This window comes from Phyllostomus hastatus, unplaced genomic scaffold (genome assembly GCF_019186645.2).
Source record: "Phyllostomus hastatus isolate PE091 unplaced genomic scaffold, TTU_PhHast_1.1 phas_contig_30, whole genome shotgun sequence".
Classification (NCBI taxonomy): Eukaryota; Metazoa; Chordata; class Mammalia; order Chiroptera; family Phyllostomidae; genus Phyllostomus; species Phyllostomus hastatus.
Genome location: NW_025333841.1, coordinates 1,618,505 through 1,634,911, shown reverse-complemented (window position 1 = coordinate 1,634,911; position 16,407 = coordinate 1,618,505). Strand labels below are relative to the sequence as shown.

The 16,407-nt window shown below is 45.2% G+C and overlaps 1 protein-coding gene and 1 long non-coding RNA gene across 4 annotated transcripts in view; one reads left to right on the top strand and one right to left on the bottom strand.

The window, feature by feature from the left end:
* The first annotated feature begins 11,107 nt into the window (after positions 1–11,107).
* Positions 11,108–16,407, top strand: part of LOC123819075 — a 108,637-nt gene continuing 103,337 nt past the window's right edge. For both annotated transcript variants that reach the window (XR_006785773.1, XR_006785772.1), the window contains exon 1: positions 11,108–11,279. This is a non-coding gene — a long non-coding RNA (uncharacterized LOC123819075). The remainder of the gene's footprint in view (positions 11,280–16,407) is intronic.
* The window catches only part of SLC16A2 (solute carrier family 16 member 2), a 108,476-nt gene continuing 104,325 nt past the window's right edge, over positions 12,257–16,407 (bottom strand). For both annotated transcript variants that reach the window (XM_045839373.1, XM_045839374.1), the window contains exon 6: positions 12,257–15,526. In XM_045839373.1, the coding sequence (XP_045695329.1) occupies positions 15,306–15,526 (221 nt within the window). In that variant the 3' untranslated portion in view covers positions 12,257–15,305. The remainder of the gene's footprint in view (positions 15,527–16,407) is intronic.

Here is a 16,407-nt window from a genome sequence, read left to right as displayed (position 1 = left end):
ACAACGTACATTCCAAAAGCTCAATAGCAGTAAGTGGCTAGCAGCTACTATAGTGGACAGTGCAGTTGTAGACCAATATGGGATAGAGTGATTAAAGTGGGTAGGATGCAAATGGCAATGTTTTAAAAGTTCACCTGTAGACACACACCTTATCTGCTCATCTACATTACCCTAGAAGTAAATAGACATCATTCTTCTGTGTGTCAAAGCTGTGGCTTAGAGTGTCTATCCAAGCTTATAAAACTCTCCCCACTTTGAGGTTAAAAGCATATGCTGCCTACCAAAGCTTGAAATCTCACTACTAATAATTAGCAAAAGACCTTAGCTGGTTGAGGGCCCCATGATTAAGAGCTTGGGAAGCCCGTTATAATGAGAAGTATGTAGCAGCTAATAGTGATTGTTACAATTATTTATTGCAGGAACAAGCACTTAGTGTTTTATGTGGACTCTGTTAGTTCAGTTATGTTAAAATTGTACAAATAATTTCCACATTTCAATATCCCCAGGTTAGCTCTGTTAGAAGGAGCTAACCTGGATTTATAATCTGTTTCTGCATTGTAGTTCGATAGTAAGTGGTAATATATGTCTAAATGAGTTTCTTGGGATAGGAGGGGGAAGTTGACATGTGAATATAGGCTACCAGCTCAGACTTTAGCCCCAGTGAAAGAAAGCAAGTATTTCCCAACACCAAATCTCAGCTGCCATTGCTGAAAGTTTATTTTGTTTGGCAACATGGAGTAAAATATTAACTCCTGTGAAGAAAGAGCCTTTGAATTTGAAGTTTTGGAAAAAGCTGATTCATTTGGCTTGGCTTAGTTGTATTTTCTGTTTGAATATAACATTTTCTGTGGTCTTTTTCATTTAAGAATGTGAAAACTCATTTAGTAGTATAGGATGGATGTTGGTATCCAGCCTGGGTGACTCGAATCTATCTCTGTATATCTGCTTGCTTGAAAGAAGCCAGAGGAGCATGTCACCAGCTTTTTTTTTTTTCCCACAATATTGGGTGCAGCACTTCTAGATTAAAGGTGAAAATTCAGAAAGAGTCATTCTCTTTTTGTCATGGCTCTGCCCTTCCATAGGAGAAGGGAAAGAATAGGAAAGTATCTGAGGCTCTGTTAGCACAAAGGTACAGGATTATTCCCAAGAAGCAGAGACCAACTCAGCAACTAAACCCAAATTCTGCCCTATTGCTCTAATGAAAAAGAAACTTCTCCCTAATGATGGTGTCTTCTCTAGATCTGCGTTAATCCCTTTTCTCCACATTTGGGGACCTTCTACATGTTTAATCAGGACATTTTTTAGCCTAATCTGCTAAATAGAAATACATTTTAAGCTTCATTTTAGTATGGATATCTAACAGCCCTTGTACAGACATGGACACTAACTGGGCCCTTTCTGTTATTTTTTAAAAGTCTGAGGTCAAAGTCACTTGGGAGAAAAAAGCTGGATAAGCCAAGCCCTTCTACTTCTTTCTCTCCATCCCCCCTCACAAGTTGTTCTCTTCAGTTTACACTACTGGTGCATTTGATTTTGAACATCTTCTACATTGACTGTCCAACATATATTAACTAGGACTATCCTAGGCCTTATTTCGTAATATAAACTGGCATGTTTAAGATGCCAGTTTATAAATTTGAGCCTAGAAATTTCAGTGTGCTAGATTCCTGACTCTGAAATCTTGTGGATGACTGAAATGTCTACCTATGACTGTTCCAGAGAGGTATTGTAGGACTCACTAGAAAGCATACTGTAATTTACTGCACCTCCCCTCCAATCAGCAGCACTGTATACACACTTTCATTGCACTGAAAGGTTGTGAACTGCTAGCATGGTCCTGAAAGGAAAGAGGAGGTGGAGAAATGGTTATAGATTGAGATTAATAGATGTGTTGAATACCTACCTGTTCATAAGCCACTGGGCTAGGCCTTTTCATATTTGTCCTCTTATTTGAGACTCAAATAATAAATAAACAATCGGGGGGGTCAATTGAATATTTGCATTTTATAACCTAAATAGAATCAGAGGCTAGATGACATACTCCAGGTCCCACTGCTGGTATTGGTTATAAAAAATTTTTTTTAATTAGAATCTATGTTTCAAGCACCATTGCAGGTGTAGGGGATACTGTGGTGAACAAGAAAATGCCCTTGCCTTCATGGAGCTTACATTCGAGTAAGGTAGAGGCAGATGATACATTTGTAAATACAAATTAAGACAGTTTAAATGCCGAGAAGAAAATGAAATGGTGTGGTGTGATTATGGCTGTGATGGAGTAAGGTGGCTAGAGAAGACCTTTCTGAGGAGGTGACACAAGCTGAAACCTGAGCGAAGAGGAAGCAGAACATTTCAGCTCCAGGAAATGAGCTCAGCTCAGTAGCTAAAGGGAGGAAAAGGAACAGTGTTGTAATGGAGTAAGAGATGAGTCAGGGGCTAGTGTATGAGAGATTCTGAGATAAAAAGCTGTTGGAGTCTTTCTTGTACCTGGAAGTGAAGAGTTCTGACTTAAATTACTAGGTAGCGGAATCAGAGCTAAAAGACAGATCTGACTCTAGGGCCTCTGCATGTTTCATGACACTGCAGAAGACACCCTTCCTTGCTCCTTTCCATCCCCAAGTGCAAGTGCATGGAATCTAGGTCCACAATACCCTGGAGAGGGTTCTGCAATGCTCTAGCAGGTGTGTCCAACCTTTTGGCATCTCTGACACGCTGGAAGAAGAGTTGTCTTGGGCCACGTATAAAATACATTGTGACACGTAATCACACACAAAAAAATCTCATCATGTTTTAAGTAAATTTACAGTTTTGTGCTGGGCCATATTCACAGCCATCCTGGGCTTCATGTGGCCCATGGGGCCGCAGGTTGGATACTCCTGCAAGCTTTTGACTGCCCTTTCCAGGTTTCCTTGTTTTCCTAAGAAACTCAGTTTTTGGGACTCATATAGAAGTTCAGTAATTTTATCTTATTTACTCTAATCTGATTTGAATGACCCTATTTTGCTATCACTGAGAAAATTCTCAGGTAATGGAATCCAATGCCATAAATAAAATGAACACTGATAACAGCCAGTCCAGCATCGCTCTGTTTTACTTGACTAATACCTGCAGGGGGCAGGGTTGCCCATGTAATGAACCAAAGAGACAGCTGACTTTAAATAGCTGTTAATTGAAACCCTTTCCATGTATGCCTCTTGGTGACTTCTTGTGAATGAGTTTACTAATGACTAGACTAAATTCAACAAACTCAGGTAAATCTGGTAAATTTAACCTACATTTATGGAGTAGCTGATATGAGCTGGCATTTACAAATGACAGTCACCCAGTTCAGTTGCCTACAGCTAGGCAGGTCTATATTCAAACCATCCTGAGGGAGAACTGGTAGCTGAAAGGCTGAAGACTCTGGATTGAATGCTTCCAGTTATTGAGGGGATATGGGCCCCTAATCTAACCATGGGTGTAGGGGCCCCAACCTCACTATCCGAGTTCCTAGTTCACCTTCTGGGTTTCAGACACAGGAACAAACAGTGAAAGGAAATAGGGCCAAAGGAAAGGCAATTGCAGGCTACAACATAGGAATCAGGCCAAGCTACATGGAAATTGGCTCCTTTTCTGCTTGTTATTGTGGCATACGTTGCTTCCCTAGTCTAGTTACTAGGTCCATGCTGCAGCCCCACCTCATTTCTCTGCCACACCACCATTAATTGTTGGGATGGGTCTGACAAGGACATCATAGCCATGTTCTTTCTGGACCTCAGGAAAGTCTATGGATTTTGAGGGCTGCAGGTGAGTGCACATGGAACTTGACTCATTTGCAGAGGTGTCTTCTCAGGCTAAGCAACAAGTTTTGGGCAGAGGCTCTTCAATGAGTATGGCAAGAACTACTGATTCTAATCTTGCCTGAAGTTGCTATGACATATGCTTTGCAAATAGCATATTTGATGTGGACCCTAGTCCTGTATAAGATACTTGCCTGGGAAAGTTAACACCTGGTGTTTTTTGCCCCTGAAACTTTTCCCTGTCTTTGCTCCTTTGAAAGAATGTATTCACCTGCAGATCCAACTGAATTATTAGAATTGAGTGTGGATAAGGACACATGGCTCCAGAAACTTTGTTTAAGAGGCAATATAGCTCTGGTTGGGTGGGTCAGTTGTTGGAGAGTCGTCCCATACACCAAAAGATTGGGGAGTCAATTCCTAGTCAGGGCACATATCTAGGTTGAAGGTTCGATCCCCAGTCATGCACATATGAGAGGCAACTGATCTATGTTTCTCTCTCACATCAATGTTTTTCTCCCTCTCTAAAAGCAATGAAAAAGTGTCCTCAGATGGGGATACATAAATAAATAAATAAATAAAATTTTTTTGAAAAGAGACAATATAAAGGTCCAGGGCCTTAACAGTAATAAACATCAATGATCCTATTCAGCAAATGGCCCCTGAGAAAGAAATTTGGGAACCCAAATGTACAGTGAAAAGAACATAGATTTAAGAGCCATCAGATTTAAATTCACGTGCTTCTTACAAGCTGTGTGATTTTAGATGACTTTTATCTTCTTTTGAGTCTCAATTTTCCTTTCTATTAAGCTGGAATAATGATACCTACTTTGTTGGGAAGTTTAAAGATTACATAGGTAAATTTCCCAGCACTTTAATGGGGGGGGGCATTCTATTGAGATATTAATAACATACGAAAGCATTATTGCCCAGTATGGAAGAGGTGCTGAGCTAGCCTTCAATGGCTGTGAAGTCTGTATATCTGACTTTAAGACATTTAAAAAGCACTAAGCATGTGCTTTGGAAAACCAGCTTCAGTAAAGATGGATACATCTGTCCAATGTTTTTTCTTTAAGATATTTATTTATTTATTTATTTATTTATTTATTTATTTATTTTTAGAGAGAGGGGGAGGGAGAAAGAGAGGGAGAAAAACATCCATATGTGGTTGCCTGTCACATGCCCCCTAATGGGGACCTGGCCCACAACCCAGGCACGTGCTCTGACTGGGAATCGAACATACAGCCCTTTGGTTCACAGGCCGGCACTCAATCCACTGAGTCACACAAGCCAGGGGCTATTTCTCCTTCAACTTTAAATGATAGCCTTGCTGGGTAGAGTAATCTTGGTTGTTGACCCTTGCTTTTTATCACTTCGAATATTTCATGCCAATTCCTTCTGGCCTGTAATGTTTCTGTTGAGAAATCAGCTGACAGTCTTGAGGGGGCTTACTTGTAGGTAACTAATTTTCTCTCTTGCTGTTTTTTTAAGATTTCCTCTCTGTCTTTAATCTTTGCCATTTTAATTAAGATTTGTCTTGGTGTGGGTTTCTTTGGCTTCATCTTGTTTGAGATTCTCTGCACTTCCTGAACATGTGTATCTTTTTTTTTTTCTTTACCAGGACAGGGAAATTTTCAGTCATTAGTTTTTCAAAAAGTTCTCATTTCTTTTTTCTCTATCTTCTTCTGGTACCCCTATGATGCAAATATTTTGCTTCATGTTGTTCCAAAGATACCTGAAACTATCCTTGTTTTTTAAAATTCCATTTCTTTTTGGTACTCTGAGTGGGTGTTTTCTGCTACCTCGTCTTTCAAGTCTCTGATTTGATTACCTGCTTTATCTAACGTACTGTTTATTTCTTCTAGTGTATTCTTCACTTTGGAAATTGTGTTTTTCATTTTGGAGTGGTTCTTTTTTATGGTTTGTATGTCCTTTTTTATGTTTACTGTCTCTTGTTTAAGATCTCCCTGAGTTCATCCATTCTTTCCCTAAGTTCCTTAAGCATCCTTATAATTGTTATTTTGAACTCTATATCTGGTAGATTGCTTGCCTCCATTTCATTTCATTCTTTTTCTGATAATTTCTCCTGTTCTATCATTTGGGGCATGCTTCTTTGTCTCCCCATTTTGGCTGCCTATCTGTATTTGTTTCTGTGTATTAAATATATCTACTATGTCTTCCAGTCTTGGTGGCGTAGCCTTATGTAGTACATGTCCTATGGGACCCAGTGGTGCACTCTACCTTATCATCTGAGCAAGGTGCTCTAGGAATGTCTCTTGTGTGTTTTGTGGCTTCACTGATGTAGTTCAATCTTATTTGCTGTTGGTTCATTTCTGCATAGGGTTGGCTGTCAAGCTGGCTGACAATGATGATTTACCCTGACAACAATGTATGACGTGCTGTGTGGGGACTGGCCCAAGAGAGCAGAATTTTCCCTAGCAGAGTCTGCTGCCTACCAAAATCTCCCTTTGGAGATGCCACTTGTAAAGCTAATTGGGTCCTGCTCTGATGTGGTCTGAAGTCTTCCACTGGGTTTGTTGGTTCTGGGTTTGTTGGTTCAGCAGTCCCTGCTTCTTGGGAGGGACTCTGGTACAAGTCAACATGAGATGCTGCCTGTGACTGGGCAACCCATTTTAGCTACATAGCATTTCATAGTTTTTGACTGCCTCTGCTTGGTCTGGTTGTGCATGGAAAGGACCAAACTGTGCACCAAGGCCAGCTTCCACCAGCACTGAGCCTGGAGCAGGTCAGCAAAAGGCCTAAGATTCCAAAATCTGCCTTCATTATTAGTATCTATTCGGCTCAGTCTCTGAAAGAGCCTCTGGAGGTACACAAGTTGCATGAAGTAGGTTCTCAGTGAGTCACAAGGTAGGGGTGAGTGGTGTTTACTGGACTGACACTGATTCAAACTTGGTGCCGGTGCTGCATCTGAAGCCACTCAGCAAAAGTTCCAGGGTACACCAAGGTCTGTAGCTACCTCCTGAGTTCCTCTGGGCCTTTGTGATTAGGCAGGGTGTCAGAGAGTCATCATGGTGAGGCCAGTAGGGTTCATCAGGCCTAAACAGACTAAGATTTGGCCATGTGAAGGGAGGGATCTACACAGGAACTGTGGTGCCAGTCAGTCATGGGAGGGGAAAATGTCCCCCACTCCACAGCCACACTACACAGTCTCCCCTGGATTCTGCCCGAATCACCTTGAGAGCCTGAGACATACATGGCACGTCTGCCTGTAGTGGGGAGGCTGAAGCTAGTGGATCTCTTGGTGGGGTGGTGCCTGTCAGACTCATGGGAAGGGGGAATGGCTCCTGCCCTAGTCACACAATTTAGTTTCTGACACCCCTGAGTCCACCCAGATCTCTGTACCAGGGACCCAGGTAGCTGACTCCTCCACAGGGCATGAGCTTGGCAGGGTGGGGACACAGGGAGTTGGAAGGTTGAGATTATTGCATTCCCCCAGGCTAATACCCTATGGAGAGGAGTTCTTGAAGCAAGAAAGATAGTGTCTGTGGGCGGTGTGGGAAAGGGACTCAGCTAAGTGACCCTGGCAGCTGTCCCACAGCTCTGTCTTTAGAAGCACACAATTCAGTCCCTCCTTGCTCAACTTTAATCTTCTCCTACCTACCCTTCTTCTGCCAGAGCCCAGGGTGAGTGTCTGGGAATGAGATTTTGTGCACTGACCCTTTAAGAGGGCACCTGAGCTTTGGATAGGTGGTTCATTTGGTTCGAGAATCATCCTGTACACCAAAAGGTCATAAGTTTGATTCCCAGTCAGGGCACATACTAAGGTTGCAGGTTCAATCCCTGGTCAGAGTACATACAGGAGGCAGGAGGTAGCTGATCGATGTTTGTCTCACATGTCTCTCTCTCTCTCTCCTTCCTTCTCTCTCTCCCTCTCCTATCCTCTCTCTGAAATCAATAAACATATATTTGGGTGAGGATTTATTTTTTTAAAAAAGAGGGCACCTGGTTTTCTAGCAGACACACATCTCTCCCTGGCAGAAAGAATTCCTGCTGATTTTCACAGCCAGATGTTACTTGGGCACCTCTTCCCAGCTCTGGTACTCTGGGCTAGGGAGCTCAATTTGGGGTTAAGACCTATTGCTCCACAAGGGGGACTTTGCAAGTGTGATATCCCTTCAGATTTTCAGACTTCCACACATAGGTGTGGGGCCAGCTCTTTTCACATCTTTGCCCTTCCTACCAGTCTCAATGTGTCTGTAAAGTCTTGGTTATGAGATTTCTGTTCAACTAGAATTCAGTTGGTTATACAGGTTGATTGTTCTATAATTTAGTTGTAATTCCAATTTGGTCCTTGGAGATAAGTGTAACTTCCACCTGCTCTGCTACCATCTTGGATCTCTGATTTCAGGTATTTCAAACTTGTTGAAGTTGATTTTATGGCTCAGGGTATGGTCTATGGGTGGGGGTGAGGCCATAATTTTTCCCATGGTGTCTGACTGGAGTAGAATGGTTATTGTATAAAAGTTTTCCATCTTTCTAGTCTGTCCCTTTCCTGATTCTTTGATTAGAGAAAGGTTTTCTTGGGGTTCTTAATGTCAATTTCCATTGACATTTCTGGTTTCTGGATTCTCCACCACCAAGTCTGGGATGTATAAGGCAAAAAGGAAATCTAGAATACTCACCTTAAGTGAGTCATTCCACAGGTACTGCAGTGTCTAGCTGGTCTCCCAAGGAGGGCCTCCCAAGAATTGTTCTTCATACCCCCTCCCAATAACCAGCCCAGACAAAGGACCTTTTGAGGGTCTCTGGGCATCAAGAAAGGCTCTGGAAATTAGCCCTTACTGGTGATAATGTTATTGAATAATGAGAGGACTGGAGAAGTGAGGTACAAAACAGCACATTTTGGAGTTTTACCTCCATTTTGTGGCAAAAAGGAACCCAGAAGACAATGTCCTACACTCCTGGGGAAAGATAGATCAAAGACTCCCAATTCTTCCACATTCTTCTCTCCCTCCATAGAAGAGGCTAAGGTGGGTGAGTGGGAGGTGCACAAGGACTCTGGCTCACTTCTGCTTCTCTCCACGCCTCCATCTCAGGGCTCTGGTGCCACTCACTATGCAGAGCTTTGCTTATGCGATGGGGGAAGAGTGGGTCTAGGGGCTGCAGGTGCTGAGTCCAGGAGCAGCAAGCAGGTTTTCTGAGATGTCAGGGGAAAAGAAAAAAATCACTTCCCTACTTTCTGTAAGGTGGATTGGAAAGAGCCTTGGAGAAGAGGGTTTTTTTTTTTTTTAATTTTTTGGTAAAGATTTTATTTATTTATTTTTAAAGAGAGGGGAAGGGAAGGAGAAAAAAAGGGAGCGAAACATCAATGTGTGGTTGCCTCTTGCATGTCCCCTACTGGGGACCTGGCCCACAACCCAGGCATGTGCCCTGACTGGGAATCAAACTGGCCACCCTTTGCTTCACAGGCCTGCGCTGAATTCACTGAGTTAAACCAGCCAGGGTGGAGAACAGGTTTGAAACCTGGCATTCAGTTTCCCCTCTGGGCCTCACTTTCCCAATCTGTATAAAACAGGTATAAGAGCAGCAATTCCCAGGGTTGGGGAGAGGGTCAATCAAGTGCGATGAGGAATATGGAAGCATCTATGAACTGTAAGTTGCCCACCCAAAGGTGAGAATGCCGTTATCACTGAATGAGGCCACTGCATCTAGATATGCTGGGCGCGGGCAGTAGGCCCTTGTGTTCATGGAGCTGAAGGATGAAAAGAGTGTGTCTGTGTATCTGTGCATGTGTATGGAGGCGGAGAGGACGGCAATGAGGAGGCAAGTAGCTGGAAGATCTCGGACTGACAGGAGGAAACTGGCCTTTGCAGGGCTTTAATGCCTGAAGATCTGCAAGGATGCCCCCCACCAGAAGAATCCACCTTGAGGGAGGGAGGGTGTATGTGAGAGAGGAGTGGACCTGGTTACCCTGGTCCCCTCCTTCACCTCACTTAAGCAACCGGCTGAAGAAAGCAGGTTGGTGGAGTAAACTGGAGGAGTGTTAGGTGGGAAACAAATTGATGAGCTCTGGTTTTGCAGTCTGGTCCTTCATACGGTTCCTGGTAGGAAGTCCTGCTAGTTCACCCATGTGAATTGTAGGGCAGCCATTGTGTTTCGAGGGCGGGGGGGTGGGGGTGGGAGTTCACCTTTTCACTGGGTGAGATCTGGGGTCTGTGTGGTGTGGGAGTGGACGTGAGTTGGGAGCTCCCACCAGCATGGTTGCCCCTGGGAGTTCTTGGACAACTTTTATGATGACTGGGGAGGAAGAATAATGGGTATGCCAATGCTTAGGCAAAAGTAACTACACTGTGCTGAGTTGCATGGATGAGGCAGCCCTGCAGGGCCAGACTAGGGTTGGAGTTTGGAAATGAGGGCAAAGGACGATGGCTACTCGGACTCCAGCATTTCCCAAAGCAGTTCATGCCCCCAGTCTCCTCATTCTGGCCAGCCTCCTGCCTGAAATCACTTAGGACCTCCACTAGCTGCTGCGAACACTGTCCTTGGGGCCAAATCTGGTTGGGAGGGGGGTGACAGTTTCCCACTGGCTTCTCTTAAGGGCTCTGGACCCAGCGTGCAGCGACACTGCAGTCTGTGGTGGCAGTGGCATGGGCAGCACCATGGGGGCGGGGGATCAAGGAGCAGCTGGGCCCAGTGCACAGGGCAGCTGCTGTCTCTGGCTCTGTGAACAGTTGGGTGCACCTGGGACTGGGCCCTCTCACCTTCTTTCCTGTTCCCTTCCCCTGGGTGGGAAAGGTGGCTACCCTGAGCGGACCTGATTCCGGTCTACCAGGGGCAGATGTATCTCCATGGCGTGCCTCCCAGGTTCTTAACCTTCCTAGACCCGGTAATGGATGGAGGGCCACCGAGGGCCGAGAAGCGACCCCCTTTCCGCCCAAGGTGTGACCCGAGGCCCGTAGCAGAAGTAGGAGCAGCAGTCACGGTCCTGTTCAGCCCGCCATCCCCCAGCCCCATCTCCATCCCCAGGCATTCCCCGAGTGTGGAGTGGGCGAGGGGACCTGGTGGAAAAATGGTACCCGTTAGCACCCCCACCCCCTTATCCCAGAGCCCAGTAGTTGCGAGGGCAGTGTAGGGTGAGTGTATAGTGGAAAAGAGTTGCAGTCACCCCATGAACGTCTCTAGCCCCTATCCCTGGGGCGTCTACGGTAGGAGCCTGGGAGCGTGGAGACTGACTGGGTCTGGGCTCCAGATAGGTGTCGACAGTTCACGTCTCTGACTGGCCCGGGCGTGAGCTGGCTGGGCTCAGCTATGCCCTTCGCTCCCCGCTCCCCCAACTGGACACGGGCTCGACACTTGTTAGATTTGCGCAATGGGCTAATTTTATCCGGCTCCCGCTCAGCAGGAAACCAATGTTGAGGAAAGCCTAGTTCTTTAGGGTGGCTCTGGCCCTGCCGAAGCCACTCAAGGGGCCATGAAGAAGGGAAATGCTGTGGCCTCCGTTCCAGAAGAGGTGCGGTCGTCTTCTCCTGCTCCAAAGGCGCTGAGGTTGGTATGATCAGGGCCGCTGGGGTTCAGAAGAGGAAAAAGTGTTTTGATAATATAGTACAAATTCCTCCTTGTGTTTGTTCTTTTTGTTTTCTCTACCTGTTCCCATCATTCCTGAAATCTATGGGTTCTAGCAGAGTGACTGTCACAAACCAGGTCTTTAGAAAATATTGCTGAAATGACTTTAAAACCAGGCGTGCAACTCTGCTTTTGGTGACCACTAGAGAGAGCGGAAAGACAGGAATCAAAAAATTTTCTAAAGCAAAGCCTCCTCAGCTCCTGCAGGAGTTGGGCATGGAATTCTTTTCCTTGTGCCTCTGGAGTCTCCTCTACATTTCAGCTTATTAAAATTTAATTTACTTCTGGCTCTGGTTCAAACCAGCACCTACCCTATCTGACACCAGGGATTTGTTGGGGGCACCTGTAACCCATCAGCTGGCCTGCTCTGCTTCTGTGAAGTGGCAGAGAGCTGCTGTCAGACATGAAAAGGCCCTGAAGGAAAGCATATGCTCATACAAATTATGGGATTCCATAGTTTTGAAATGTAATGATCACACACCAACTGGGGCCCTAGGGCCACTGGGGGAGGGGATGAGGGGCAAGTGAACTTTACTGCAAGAGCCTGGGGTCAGGCAGCAGGACAAAATAATTAGTCTCAGTGGGAGATGAAGAAGCTGGCATAAGGATGTCTGCACTGAGTCAGGAGAGAATCCAACAACAGCCAAGAGTTAGGTGGTAAACCAGCCTCTCTCAAAAAGCTAGTCTCCTCTCTTTGCCTCTCCCTTGACAGGTATATGGTCATAGGGAGATGGACTTTATTTGTGCCTGTTGGTTTCTGAGGGTGAAAGGGAAGTAGAAGGGACCAGCTCTCCAGGCCAACACTGCATGAAGAAGGTCTGGAGTGCTTGGGAAGAGAATACCAAAAGTATGTCAGTTGGAAGTTAGAGTAATCATGAAAAGATGGGATATGCTGAAAATCAGACTTGGATCAGATTTTATTTTCGCTCAGAGCTGTTCCTGCTGACACCCCTATGGATATGGTCTCATTACATAGTCATTGAATGAATCGGGCAACTCAGTTTCCCCTCATGGGTCAATTTTTTCCCTCTGTAAAATGAGGCGTTTGATCTGGATTGGAAGTCAATTACCTTAGTTCAAGCCTCAACCTGCTCTGTCACTGATGAACTACATGAACCCCTTTCTATCTGTAGGCCTCAGCTTTCCCACTTCAACTTAATGTACAGTATAGACCTGAGAGACCTGAAGATTACCTTCAACTTTATCATTGTCGTAGGCCTCTTCTGCATCACTGTTAATGTCTTCTGTTGCTGCCTGGCTGCATAAGTCAGGTATACCAGTTCCTTCTGGTTCCCCCACCACTAACAAGTGGTAGGAAAGGGGACTTGAACTTGTTATTGTAAGGTCTTTGCTAATTTTCAACATGGAATGCTTGTAACAAGGTAGTGACCTTGGCAAGGCCTGGATGCCCACTCAACCACTAACCAGTTATGTTCCCATTTTGTGAAGTAACCAGTTTTTCACTTCAGAGCTCCCTTAAAAATCCAATCCTCAACAGCCTGCCCAACTTCAAACCCCTAAGAAGCTCATTTTCAAATTTCCGCTCTCATAGACAATTTAGACCCTGGCAGAAATTTGATTTGAAATGAGATGTCAGTTCTGAAACCAAACTTCCTGCTGTTAACCAGGTTAAAACTATTTCACACTTCTAGGCAAGTTACATACCAAATCTAGATTTTTAGATGTCTATTTTGTTCCAAACCTTTTGAGGATTTAATTAATGTACCAGGTCTCAAGCTCCCAAATTTTATTCATTCTGCTAGATTGACTATCAATTCATAAGAGGCTACATCATACGCTAAATATTAATACTGTGCTGCTTTAGCCAACCGATATGCTCTCCAAAAGCACACAAGTCCACACATGCACATGCATGTGTGTAGAAGTAAATTGACACCCTGCTGTGTTATGTGACACCAGATAAGGCAGATTTGGGACCTGTGAATGACTTTCCTTCACCTGGAGAGAAGAGGGTGGTAGCCTGATTCTTAACAGCTATTCACACCTTGTACAACAAAGGAGGCCCTGCGGAACTGCCCTCTAGTGAGTTGGTGGGTATGGGGCAGGATAAATGGAAGCAGGGGTTTTTGTGCTCAAACATTTTCAATGGTCTCTCCTGAGGCCCAGCTTCTCCTGTTCCACTGCTGTTTGAGCTATTTGGATAATAATTAGGCCCCTTCCTACCCACAAAGCCAAGAATCAGTGTTTTCCTTTGATGAGTTGATAAGGGCCCAACTGGGACCAACAGAGGGGGATCGGGACTTTGGCCTTGGTTCAGCCATCAGAGGCCAACAATACCCCAGCTGCCTATTTGTAACAGAAAAACTCATGGATAGGGACCACTGTCTTCTTTGTAGCCCCTAAGCATCAACCTCATCCTCCTGACCCTGGGATGGCCCTGGCTTGGGGTGGCAAGTTACTATTAGCTCTTAAGTCACAGCCAGGGATGCCTGGCAAGAAGATGAGAAAAAGTTTGAATGATAGGAACACAACATACCAAGGCACAGAATAGGGAGAAAGACATACAAAGAGGCTGAGTGAGGAGAGTGGTTGAGCTCCTAATGAGGTGAGTTGTGATAGCTAGACACAGCAAGACTGTTGCTTAGAGTATGGGCATAGGAAATTGTCTGGCAGCTATTTTAGAAGGTGAGAGTCCAGAGTCCACCTTTCCTGGCATGTTTAATGCCAGCCAACCAGAGTGACCCAGGATGCACAGCATGATGGACACATTTGTTGGCAAAGGCTAGCAAGGTTTCACCTTCTTAAAAATAACTGTCCAAACCTTTGTGTAGCTGCTGCCTCTACCTTTTGGAGATCCAAGTTGGGAATTGGATTTTCCCTAATACAGTCTCTTTCCTGGCCTACCCCAGGTGGAAATATTGACCTGGCATGAGTTAGTACTTCACCAGGTCAATAACTATTGCCCCTTCCCCATACCATGCCATCTCTTTATCATCAGGCCTCCTCTGCCTGCTGAGATGAAAGGGATTTCTTCACATTCTGACAGATGGATACAAGGATGGGGAGCTGGGCCTACCAATTGCATTGGCCTGGGAAATCTGTAAAAATAAGTGAGTGCTGTTTAAGGCCCCTTCCCTATGTGATATTCTACTCTTCCAGTCTATGATTATAGCAGCTTGAGCCAAAAGGTGAGGTGTGGCTCAGCCTGAGATGAGTGGGACTGATGCTACTATTAGGGGTGGGCTGGGCCAAGGTAAGGCTGATCAGCCCAAGCTCTGGGTCCCTCCTTTATTTAAGCACCCATGTGTCTATGACAGTCATAAAAAGAAATAGAAAGGGAAGAGAAATGAGGAGAAAGTAGAAGAAAAAAAGGAGGAAGAGTAGAAGGAGGCAGACTGTTAACCAACCAGATAATGGGGAAACTATCTATATACTTGTAAACTAACAGCACCCACAGTTCTTGGGAAGCCACAGCCCTCAGAAACTCTAAGGCTAAACAGGGCTCCTTGTCTCATTTTATCTCTCTGCCCTCCCCCACCCCCTCCATCAGTGGCTCCTAAAGTAAGATGGCAAGGAGCTTCTCAGCACACAGAGGCTTGAGTCTTCCCACCAGGCTCCTGAGGACACAGTAGCACCTTTGACAGTTGCTTCTATTGGGTGACTAACAAGCTGGGGCCAAGAGGCCCCGTGCCCCTCCCCCCAGGGGTTAGAAAGTATAGGGAGAGGTTCCAAGGGCCAGGGGGTGATCCAAAGGTTTTCTAGATCCTGGGAGAAGGACCCTGGCAAGTTTGAAGGCATTCACAAAGAGAACTTGGTTACTAAGTTTGGAACACCCGGAGCTTTGGCTCCAAAGGGATGGTCAGGTGGCTAAAATGCTGTGTGCATAGGTTTGGGAACAAGTGTGCTGGTGGCAAAAATGTAAATGCTGAGCAGGGTGGGGTAAAGGGTAGGGGTTGGAGAGGAGCACACAATGACAAGGAAGAGGCATTAGATTGGTTCTTCAGGCATGGGAGAGCCTGGCAGCAGCTCTCTACTGGGTTCTGGATCAGGAGCCAACATCTTGTCCTTGCTGGAATCCCTTTGCTCTTTCTTGAACATCCTTTGATGCATCAGAGGGACGAAGAAGAGGATTACAGCTCCAATTATTGGGGGCACACCAGCAAAGTAGAAGGCCACATGGTAGTCCCCAAAACAGGTATGGAGGAGGCCTGAAATAGTTGAGAGAGAAAAGTCAAGCTCAGCTTTGCTCTACTGCCCAAAGGTGCTTTCTGCCTCTTCTCGGGGCCATCAAAATACCTGTGCAGAGAATTTTGGCCTAAACTACCTTGACCTAAGCGACTTGAAATACTTCTAGTTGTAATGAATTAAACCTTTATTACAAAGGCGGATGACTCCTCCAAGGCAATGGGGCTGCAGGCCTTTGAGGTTAATGCTGATTATGAAAGAAGCTGATGAAACTTCTTTTAAAATTCTCCATTTGTGACTCTCATGAAACTACAACTAACTTCTAGTCACTCTTAGGTATGGAGTTAATTTAAAAGAGGGAAGCTAATTTGAATGAACTTCACAGAATATGGCCAAGCCTTGTCTTGGTTCACAGTGGCATACCCTCCCACCCCAAAGTAGGACTAAAGTGTTCTTGTAGAACAATTCAGTCAAATTCCTACTTGTATTTTCTCTTAAGTTCCCATTTGCCCTACAGGGGGTGCTGTATGTATATCCTTCCTTCCAGTTATAGATATGGTTTGTCCCTCTGGGTTCCTCTAAGTTAAGAATACCACCTATGTGCTTGGCATGAGGTGCTAGGCCTCCTCAACTCACCTTCAGAAGCTAATGTGAACTACCTCATAGGAGGAATGAACTTAGAAACACTACTGAGGAAAGGCAAGTAGGCTCTTGTGCTGCTTAGGAGGTAAGCAAATTGGAAAGGGATGTGGATTCTGGAACCCACCTTTGGGATCTGTGGTTGGGTAGAGGCTCCCCTCTCCCAGTGGGCAAGTGGGCAATGTGATTGGTACAAAGGTGTGAGTAGAAGTTTTTGCCACTGTCATACAACATGACCAGAGACCTTACAACATCTTGCACAGAA